The sequence below is a fragment of the Rhamphochromis longiceps genome, linkage group LG8 (genome assembly GCF_057381845.1).
Source record: "Rhamphochromis longiceps isolate RC_006_pf linkage group LG8, R_longiceps_female_GT1.1, whole genome shotgun sequence".
Taxonomy (NCBI): Eukaryota; Metazoa; Chordata; class Actinopteri; order Cichliformes; family Cichlidae; genus Rhamphochromis; species Rhamphochromis longiceps.
This window is the reverse complement of record NC_140564.1, coordinates 7,090,016-7,101,316: the sequence shown is the minus strand read 5'-3', so window position 1 is coordinate 7,101,316 and position 11,301 is coordinate 7,090,016. Positions and strand designations below refer to the sequence as shown.

General features: G+C 39.5%; 1 protein-coding gene across 3 annotated transcripts in view; it reads right to left on the bottom strand.

Annotated features, from left to right (window-relative positions):
- Nucleotides 1-653: 653 nt before the first annotated feature.
- Nucleotides 654-11,301, bottom strand: part of LOC146663022 (LLGL scribble cell polarity complex component 2-like) — a 50,273-nt gene continuing 39,625 nt past the window's right edge. The window contains exons 15-27 of one of the 3 annotated variants that reach the window (XM_085415605.1): nt 10,208-10,303; nt 9,505-9,701; nt 8,463-8,610; nt 8,230-8,377; nt 7,994-8,110; nt 7,742-7,908; nt 7,093-7,357; nt 4,706-4,856; nt 3,703-3,728; nt 3,484-3,531; nt 3,099-3,141; nt 2,340-2,401; nt 654-2,236 (exon numbers count right to left, since the gene is read on the bottom strand). In XM_085415605.1, the coding sequence (XP_085271731.1) occupies nt 2,362-2,401; nt 3,099-3,141; nt 3,484-3,531; nt 3,703-3,728; nt 4,706-4,856; nt 7,093-7,357; nt 7,742-7,908; nt 7,994-8,110; nt 8,230-8,377; nt 8,463-8,610; nt 9,505-9,701; nt 10,208-10,303 (1,446 nt within the window). In that variant the 3' untranslated portion in view covers nt 654-2,236; nt 2,340-2,361. The remainder of the gene's footprint in view (nt 2,237-2,339; nt 2,402-3,098; nt 3,142-3,483; nt 3,532-3,702; nt 3,729-4,705; nt 4,857-7,092; nt 7,358-7,741; nt 7,909-7,993; nt 8,111-8,229; nt 8,378-8,462; nt 8,611-9,504; nt 9,702-10,207; nt 10,304-11,301) is intronic. The other 2 variants (XM_085415603.1, XM_085415604.1) reach the window with 2 other exon arrangements.

Here is an 11,301-nt window from a genome sequence, read left to right as displayed (position 1 = left end):
AGATGGTACAAAATGCAGATGCTCACATTTTAACCAAAACTGGGAATTTTGAGCACATTATCCAGTACTGAAATCTCTTCACTGGTTGCCTTGCCAGATTTAAGCAGATTCTAAGGTCCTGTTGCTCACCTACAAGGTATTAAATGGTTTGGCGCCTTCATATCTCTCTGACCTTTTGTACCTCTATGTTCCATCCTGTGCTCTCCGATCTCAGGATACTGGCCTTCTAAAGGTTCCTAAAACCAGAAGAAAAACTACTAGGGAGCCTGCTTTTTTTTTTTTTTTTTTGTGGAACAACCTCGCTCAAGATATTAGGCAGGCATGCTTTGTGGTTTTCAAATCCAAGTGTTAAACTTGTTCCCCCTGTCCTACATGTATTAATTCTATGCCTCAAGTTTTTCCTGGTTCTTATTGCTTTTCCCTTTTGCTTTATCAGTTTTTAAACTGTATTGTTTTTATTATTTGTATATATATATTTTTATCTTCAAATACTTGTTCAGCACTTTGTTTGAAAGTGCTTTATAGATAAAGTTTTTATTATTATCAACACTTGGATCACGCAGGACAGCTGATTCCTCCTTTATTGTATAGATTTTACCAGAGATAGTTATGCTCTGCAAGTACATAACACTGTAGCTAGGCTTTTTAGAGGAAACGATACCAAAAAGGAGTACTGAGCTTTGGCAGTTCATGAGGGTCAAATAATGGGTTCTGAGTTGACATGTGGTCTCTGAACCAAGCACACATAGACTTGAAGACTTGGGGACACTCACAATCAAGTATTGCATTGCAGCATAGTCATTTTGTGCTATGTTAAAAAAAAAAAAAAAATGGAGATACTGTGCAGAAAAAAAAGAGCCAGACAGTCATTCTTTGAAAAAACAATTTTATCCTAGAAAACTGTAGTGTAAAGTTATTTAAAAAAAATTAGCGTTCTTTCACTACAAAAATAGATTCTAGACTGATGCTAAAACACCCAGCATTGTGAGAGATAGTACCAAAATATTTCCTTGTGTGATCTAAATAGCAGCCAACCCCAGTTACAACAGATCCACAGGTAAAGAGTCATTTATATATTAAAAATATTTCAGCACAATAGTTTATAATTACATTCCTAAATTACAGTATTTATTACCTGCAAAAGCAAAATATTAAAATCAGAACATGCACAAAAATTGCAGTAGTGCATCAGTACCTATGCGTGGTGTAAAGAATGTGTAATGCTAATTAAATGATAAGTCAAAATAACACACGCACACACATCAATCATCTCAGGCATTACTGAACATGTTCCACTGATTTTCTGAATAGCATGGAAGCTCATTAACATAAAAAAAACCCCACTAAAAGTTAAAATCATGCCAACTTTGTCGATATAAATTTAAAAAGTTAAGACATGAAAAAATATAAAGACTATGCATGAAGTGAAAACGCATGATTTGTGTTACATCAATGTTGTATAAACAAACAAAACCAACAAAGAACCCCAAACGAATTAAAATAGTGTCACCTAATTCAGACTGAAACGCGCGTTTCCTCTGCGTTTCAGTGTCTCAAGAATTTGTCAAGTTTTTGTTACAGCAACTTGTTAATTTAACACTTTATAATTTTGGACACAACATGTTTTTGCAGGTAGAAATGGGCTTTCCTACAACAAATCACAAATCTAAACTACACAAAATATTTATCAATGTTATTTAAAATCATCCCCCAAATTTCTTCTTCATGTCTCTATGAGGAGATGAAGGCCAGTAAGATATACAGCAGAGTACAGTGACTAGATGGTGATGCTGGTAGTGATAAAGGCCATTAGAACATCAAGTGAATTTAAACAAACAGTTTTATACCAAACAAAACAGCTCAGTAGCTTCCATGTCAGATGTAGAAGGCTGATTTGAAGGGATCCGGTCACACGCCAGTAATGTGCCTCATCCAGCTTTGGGTTTAAATGGGTGTGGCCATGCTATGGCAGCAGTGTATGGTCCTTAGGCACATGTGGTGTCACTTCCTTCACATTCTTTGCACCATTACTGAGCCAAAGCCCTAGATGTTCAGAAAGCACTTCTGACAAGAGCCTATTGGTGTCTCTATGAAGGGGCCAGTATGAGCGCAGCATCAGTAAATGGCGGGATGGGTAAGTCTTTGAGGAGAGGGGTCAGGTGTCAGTAGTGTCAGCTAAAATGGAGGCAAGATCTGTTGCTTAGGTCCATTTTAGACATATCAACATGTCGGTTCTCTGTAAAGATATAGCACAAAAACACCATGAACCGACAGATGTGGATTCAAAAATTGATTGCATGTTTTGCATTTGTAGGAAAGAAAGTGCTACAAAGTCTCACCTCAGCTGTTGAGATAGGCTCCTCACGCTACAGCACTTTTCACATTATTCTCCAGGAATGACCTTTGACAAACAGAAAACAGAATCCATTAACACGATTGGTTACAATTGTCCAACTTCAAGTTCACCTTTAAAAACCCAAGAGCTATAATCTCAGCATTTTAAAAGTTTATGATACAATTAGAAAAAGACTGAGCAAGTACAGCTTGTTTGCAAGGCTTACTAGGCAAAAGCCTCTTCTCGCTATAAGGAACATAGAACCGTGCCTTAGATTTGCAAGGTTATATTTAAATAAACCACAAGACTTTCAAAAATGATTTGGATGATTGAGATTGAAGTAAAGATGTATGGTCAAAATGCACAGTGTGATGTTTGTCGTTAATATTGGAGAAATGTTAGAAGAATTTCTGGGTTGAATGAGTTCAATTTTCTCGTAACATATCAAGTGAAAATCTGCAAGAAAAAAATGTTGGTAGCTTTTTAAGCCAAAGAATTACGTCAGTTTACTTTTAAAGGTTAATTGGGAAAAATATTAATGGATTCAGAGTTCTGGGATTAACACCAGCATCACAGTAACAACACAGACTGAAGTTGCTCAGTACATTTCCCCCCCCCCCCGGAGGTGCACGCTGCAAACACTTCTTACAAGCAGATCTAGCTGCACACTGCAGTCATTTTTCCAGCCTGAGAATGGCACAACATCTTTTTTTTCCTTGTGTAATTTTTGTACAACTACAAAGAATGTGTTTGTGATACTTGCATTTGATCTCCTTCTAGTGACTTCTGGATCTCCTGAAGTACTTCTGAAAAGAAAAAAACAAAACACAAAAAAACAACTGTAACCAACTATTGCTTTTAACAACACCACACTTTGTCATGACTTTGAGCGTTAGCTCAGTCACAACAAGCCAGCTCACTGGGGAAAAAATGAAGTTGTATCAGTCATGTGCTTATATATGGTTCTGAGACATGTAATTTGGATGTTTCAAATGACAATGTGAGTAAGAGGCTGCAGGACCAGCTCAAAAAGGTAGCGTATAATTCAATTACAACTGAAGCCAGATTTCCTTTGAACAACTACAATGTCTGAGGGACATGCTATTCCAGGTCTATATTTCAGGATATTCTCCTGCCTTTGTACTCACTCTCATCATTCAGCAAAGCATGCTCCATAACATGTTTAGCTGCATTTTCTGCAATAGATGGCATGTCAACACAGTCAGCCATAGACAAGGTACGTGTAAAAACAGACAGCACATTTAGCATAGCACAGAATTATAAAACACCACAGAACACAGAACACACACTCATGTGGCACATGCACATTTACTTACAATGATATTATTTGTTTTTAATTGTTTTACCTGCATCCTCACCATCATGTTTGGCTCTGAAAGGACAGAGAAGACAGAAAGTAATGACAGCTCATTCTTAGGGATGTCAAAACATATCAATTATTGTAATATGTAAAACATGTAATATTAATATCCTGTTAAAATATTCGTTAAAAGGGGACAATGAACTGGAAGTAAAATGAGTACATTTTGCTGATATAGCCATACTGGCTGATTTCGATCTACAGTCACTGGAAGGTTGATGTCACTTATAAACATTAAGAGAAAATAAAAGACAAAAACAGCATAACTGACTATATTGGAGCTAGTGATTTATACATTGGGAGGAGGAGGCAAAATATGTTATAATAATAATAATAATAATAATAATGGATTGGATTTATATAGCACTTTTCAAGGCACCCAAAGCACTTTACAATCCCACTATTCATTCACTCTCACATTCACACACTGGTGGAGGCAACCACTCAACTATGCGCTTTAGTTGAGCGGTTTTACTTTTCCAGGTGCTGAGGCACGCCTGAGTCAGGACTGTCGGCATCTCTCAGCCTCACGCATTATTTTGGACATTCTATGTCCCAAGAGTGAGTTTCACCAACCAGGGATCAGAACGTCAGACAGCCACTTTGACGGCCATCAAATCCACCAGACCAGACCGCTGTGTCTTTTCCTCTTTTTTATAAATGCAATTTGCACTTCTGTGTTACACAATATCAGTCTTGCGTCTACCTTTTTTAGCTAACTTCATTTTTACTTTTCTTTCTATCTACACACTCTGCACACATCAGTGAGATTTCTATCTAATGTTTATTATTTCTTCACCAGGGTCAGTCTTTACAATCTTTCACTCTCTTTTATATACTATTTGGCATTGTTACAATGATTTTACTCCCATTTAACATGGAAGTTGTAACTACCAGCATCATCTAACAACCTGGCTTAAATTGCCCTACAGCAAACTTTTGTATTCAGCAAACACCAACATGATGAAAACAAGGAAACCTATGAGTACCTATGAGTAGATGAAGCTCCATCTGGCTGTGACTGGTGTTGGTTGGAGCAGCCAGAATGAAGTGGAGCCTCCACCAGACAACGAGGCTCCACAACACAGCGGGTCGACAAAGAGAATCTTTCAAACTCAGACGGGGAGATCAGGTAGAAGCCTGAGGGAGAACAACAGCACACAGGAGCTTAGTGAAAGTGGCAAGCGGGGTGGGGGTGGGGGGACCTATGAATGTAGATAAGTGCACTGGCAAAATGACTGTCCATTGAACAACAACAGCAACAAAAAAACATGATAAAAATCACATTTTAGGAAGAAAATCTCACTTCTAAAAACTCGTGGCAGCAGTTACTGAACAGCATGGATGTAAGCGGCATGAGGGTTCTTTCCATTTAAAACCAACAAACATACAAACGAAACAATCCAGTTTTCATAATAATCTGACAGTAAATGGATCTTTTAATCTGATTAATTTATCCCACAATACAAGTCTGTCGGCATGTACTAACACAAATCACAAAATATACAAATTGTAACCCCAGTTTAGCACCATGAAGCCAGTACTTTTTCTGCGAGCGAAATCAAAGTCGTTCTAAAATCAGGTCTTGTTGTACAGGCATCTTGAAACACCTCACATTCCTTATTTGGGCAGTTATTTTGAAGCGTGTGTCTAAATTTTTTTTAAAAGCTGCTTTAGAAATTGCTGTTGCAAAACACTAACACATATTTTAACTCTGAATTCTCTGACTGTCACATGTTTCTTTAGCTCTTTGTGGAAAGTCAGCAACTTGTTACTGATCCCCATCTCTTCAAATGGCTATTAGGGCTAAAGACTTTAGGCTAGAACAAAGACATACATGACTTCTGAAAACTGCTTCTAGAAGGTCGAGCTAGAGACACATCTGTATTGTTGATGTTGTATTCTAAAGAGAATGTATTTAGAGCCTAGGGCTGAACGATATATCGCATTTGCGATAATATCGCGACATGATCAAGTGCAATTTTCTAACCGCAAAGGCTGCGATTATACTGCGATTATAAGGCTGTCCAAATTACTACCATATCCCAGAATTCATAGCGCGGCCCAGCCAAACTCCAGTTTCCAGCAATGGCGGCCGCTACTAAGTTTTAAAATTACTCATACTAATCTTTCTGGGTCACAAAATAAACTTTTAACATATTTTCAGGCGAGAAAGTAGTTGTGTAAACATCAAATATCTGCTCGGTTTATCAAGATATCCCATATTTGCAAAAGTGCTTCGACGTTTTCAGAGGCGTCTGCTACCCACCAGCTCGACAGCTAGCCGGGAGCTCGAGGGTTACTGATGCGGCCGAGAACGGCACAACTCCCGGCACATCATTTTCAGATCACCGCGGAGTTTCGCTGCTCGGGTTAAACGTAATATATAAGTCACTTAGACAACCTAAAAATGTTATTGTTGGGCTTTTTTCAGTGTTTTGTTTGTTCGTGAGTAAATCGGTTTGGCTGAGATTAAAGTTATTAGATTAGATAAAATAAAACTTTATTAATCCCCCGGGTGGGTTCCTCCTTGGTTTTCACACAGCTGACTAAACGTCAAACAGAAAACTTATTAAACAGAAGTATGAGACAGTCGAGAATTTACACCAGTGTCTGGTTATATTTTAGATAGCAAGAAGCAGACGGCCGAGTTTATTAAACTCCACCGAGACAGCGGTGACGCTAATCAGAACTAGACCGTCCAATTTCACGCCTTTAAACTTTAAAGGCGTGTTTGTGTGTGTGTGTTTATACAATTGCTATTATGTTTGCACTTTATGTGTAATGTTACTGACTGCAGAGATCAGTAAGATGTGTGTATTTTTTATTTATTAGTTTTATTTATTTAATATTATTTTTTAATTGAATGACTGTCTAGTAGTTCACAGATGTCGAAAAACTGAGTGTGGTAAAGCCACTGATTTTTTTTATGTATATTTCTGCAATCTGCACATTGTACTGACTTTCATTTTAATGTTTACACCAGGGTTCCTTGTCAGCACTTTATGCTCAGATGTTTGTAAGCTAAAAATAAACTATTGTGTATGTTCAAATATACTGTTGTGATTGAAGAAGTTAAATAAAAATGTCAGTCATCAATTCATGCATCACCTCATGTCATCATAACAGAGGTCTGTCTTCCAGGAAAGAACAGTTTAAAATTAATGTAATATAGTATTGGCCATACTATATGATGTATTGCTTGTCTTTGTTTAATAATACAGAAGACAAAGACCTTAAAAAATAATCGCGTATCGCATCGCAATCGCAATATTGGGGCAAAAAAATCGCAATTAGATTATTTTCCATAATCGTTCAGCCCTATTAGAGCCCCAGTAAAACAGAGGAAGAAACGTGTGCGCAGGTGTCTCTATACCTTGGCCGTGCTTGGTGAAAACACAAGAAGCGATTCCACTGACGTCCTCTCGGCGGATGCAGGGGTAATGTACCTGCATCTTGACGTGTGGCAGTGACACCACGTGAACATCGCCCTGATTAGTCAGGACCAACAAGCCGCTTTCACCATAGTCCTCTGTCCGACTGCTGCCAAACCAGGCCATGCCTACCCGTCGCACTCGAGAGCCATCAACAGCAGTCAGCTTTAATTTCATCTTAGCACTAACTTTTGGCAGCGTGAAAACCTGAACACACAAAACAAATGCATTGGAATAGAGTTTACAAAATTTTAAGAGGATTGAATATTTCTATCCTACACCTCAATAAATAACAGTAATTGTACCGATATTAAAAATTGTGAGCCTAGACCACATAAATGGCATTCTCTTTAGAGCATAGAACAAGCTAAGACACAACAATGCTCAACAAGTGACATGAACCAATAGTAACTGATTTAATTGTTATTTTTGAGGGCTGTAATCTACAGGTCTTTAAAAATACTACCTGAAAACATAATACTTTTAGAAAAATTTACAAGAAACAAGACATTTTAAGACCACCTTTTCTTTGATATTAACTTTTTAAGACATCTTAATGACCCACTGCAACCCTAGTGCTCCAAGTCTAACCTTAAACTGTTCCTCAGACACGACCAGGAGGTGGTGTGAGCCCTGCATATCAGGTGCGCGAGCCAGGTCGTGAGCCACCTCCAGGGGCTCAGGGAGAGGAGCCCCATGTCCATCTAACACCACAATACCAACAACAGGAGCGCGGTGCATCAGCTGAATCTCCTTGGCTGAAAATAAAGGACGCAAATCAGAGACAACTTTACAAGAGGAGGGCAGAGCTGAGAGATCAGGCCACCACAATGTTAAACCTACATAGTTGAGCTGTGACAGGCTCATCTGCTCTATGCTCGACAGAAGGAAGGCGAAGCATGTAGGCAAACACACAGCCACCATTGGTCCCTGCCCATAGGGAGGGTGTGTTATGTGAACCTACAAGAAAATGAGGAGAAACGTAAGGAAATGGAAACAACCCAAAGTTCTGCCCACTATTCATTTCTGTAGCAAGTGCTGTTTACGTACTATAGTACACGTTTAACACGCCAACTCACTGTCAGAGAGGAAGGTGTCAGCAAAGTAGAGCGTCCGTACTAGGCCAGTGAAAGAGTCGTCTGAAGAGCGAGCTTCAATTTTCCTCTGGACGGGAGCCAGCTCCATCTCTGCCAATTCAGCCTCCAGACGAGCATTTGCCTCTTGGAGCTGCTTAGGCAGATATCAATATATATAACACATGCGACAACGGAGAAACACGGAACAGATAGCAGAGTCCTTTTTATGATTCTACCTTAGTAGCAGTGTTAACATGTTGTTTTCTTAGAGAGACTCTGCTACGTCTGATTCGTCTAAAGGATTGTCGCAGGGATTTCTTTATGCTCTTCACTCTGGACAGAGGACCCTCCATGGCCAGCTGATCGCTGGGGTTTAGTGTGCACCTAAAAGTTTGAAAACACAATATGAGCACATATGATATGCAGACAGCTGCACAAATACTTTGCTTACTCCTAAAATGTAACAAACAAAGACACAACAAGGCTACAGTTTTTCTCATAACATGTACGGTGACTTGAGCATGAGTGACTGATATATTAGGTTGGAATATCCACCTAGGTAAATATTATATCCCTATATCACTTGTACTGTGTTAAAACTGAAGATTTCCTTTGAACATGATGGATGACAGCTGGGACCTGGGCCTGATGCATGAGTGATAACTGATGGATCACTGGGTGGTATCTGGGCTGATGCAGTCTCAGGAGTGGGTGGTAGATAGTACTAAGGCCAGCTGCATGAGTCTGCAGGTCAGAGTGACCTGCTGAGAGCCACAGAGGGCAGGTGTGTGTCGCTGTCATGGACTGTCTTGAGTTTGTTTGCGTAACTGTTATTATGATAGCCATTATGGTTTAGATTTGTTTTGGATCAGGTTTTGTCAGGTAGTGGTTGGCACTGTTGCCTCGCAGCAGGAAGGTTTGAATCCACCATCTGGGTGTGTGGCGTTTCCAGAAGACAATAAATGATTTTTTTTTCTCTGTATGTGTTATTGTAGGGTCTACCTTACAATATACAGCCTTGAGGCGACTGTTGTGATTTGACGCTATATAAATAAAATTGAACTGAACTGAATTGAATTTTCTACCCAGTAGTAAACGAATGGTTGTATCAGTTTTAAATTTTGCAAGTTTGAAAGCTTGGTTACATCCAACTTGCTTCTTTGTACTACGAAAGAAAATGATGGCTAAAACACATCCACTAACATGAAACAGATTTCCTGGAAGCTGTAAACACAGTACAGACACATGTTTCACATCTTTCTTAATGCTTCTCCTTACTTGATCAGGACACTGTTCTTCTGTTGGTAGTCATATAACCCAAACCCATGACTGGTGCCAAAGGCTATCAGCTTCCACTCTGAGTGCAGTGTGAGAGCAGTGACCACAGCTGGGGGCTGGCACTGGACAACAGCAAAGGGCTGGAAGCCTGCAGGAAACATCACAGGGTCTTCCTGGATATCCAGCTGAGTGTGGCCCTGTGAAGGAAGACGACTATCAAATGCTGGAATATGTAGTTGACGGTGTAACAATAGAAAGGTTTTATGATAGCCTTCAGAGCACACATAGTAAGCTAGTTATTATTGTAAATGCAGCATTTAAAGCCTTTTTAGATCACCTATTTTTGTATGCTGTATATGTTTCTGGATTCTGCAAAGTCTCAACTTTTGAGTTTTGGCTGCTGCTTATTTCTGGAAGTACAACTGACCTTATTTAGACAAGAGGGTGGATTTCTTAGTTATTAATGCTACTTAGCTTGGTTGCAAAGTTGCATTAATTAAATTTTTCATTCAATCATTTTTGTGCCAGACTGCAAAAACACTTTTTGGGGGAGGCATCTGTAGAGAATGAAAACTCTGTTGGAGACCTAAAACATACGGGTCACGTTACAGTGGCCAGATCCGTCCTTCATAATGTCTACAGCTGCTGCATGTCACTGTAAAAACATAAACAAACATAGCGAGTAATCAGTTCTGTTCTTTACCTTCCATCGAAATCCTTCTTGACCTTGCAGCAAATCCACAACTTTAGCCTCCACGGTTTGCTCTGCTGCCTCGTCATTCAACTCCAACATTAGGATCTGCAAAGTCAAAATAACAGTGGGAATAATCACAATAATGTGATATCAACGTAGGCCTACACACACACACACACACACACACCCCACTCGGTCTGCGGACAGTCTTTATCCTTCAAACTTAGACAATAAGGATTGTCTGTAATATTGCATTCACATCTTCTTGTAGAACTTCAAGAGGTACTTTATGCACTCTTAGTTAATCAGCCAAAGAGGGTCCAGTTTTCCAGTTCAGCCATGATCCTATCACACACACAATTGTATGATAAGTTGTACTTGGACCTGGTGACATCACCCCCCTTGAAATGACGTTTTGGCCAACCCTTGGCATAGCATTTGTGTTGTACCTCGTTGATCTCTAGTTGTGAGTAGTTTCTTCCAGCTATTTGAACACTGAGCTACTAGTTGTTTTGCTGTTAGTCTAGATGTTGGGTGTGATTCCATAGGTCCCACATCCACTTCCTGTAACCCCTTCCACTGGGATTCCTTGGTAGTAGCATTCCAACAACCCCATATTCTCATACCTTGTGCACTTATGCCTTCTTGTCTTCTGGTTCCTCAACACTGCCGGTATAGCTTTAGTTACACTTCTCTTGCATATATTCCAAGGTAGGCTTGTGTAGCATGGGGGAGTCTTACTGGATACAAATGACACAGCATGACAGCCAACCTGGAGTTTGCCAAAAAGCACCTAAAGGACTCAAAATTCTCTGGTCTTATAAGAGAAAGATTGAACTTTTTAGCCTGTAAGCCAAAGCACTATGCCTGGAGGAAACTAGCCATTACAATCCCTGCACTGAAGCATGGTGGTGGCAGCATGATGCTTTGGTTGAGGGAAAAGAGTGTTTATGAATATAAATAAATTCAACACTGAGCGTGAAAAAACTGACTTCTTAAGCTCTACTACGCCTACATATGCAAGAAGGCGTAAGAATCAACAGAAAAATCTAATCTTTCTCTCAAACTTCTACAGAAGGTCAAAGGTCAAGAGCAGGCTTTAT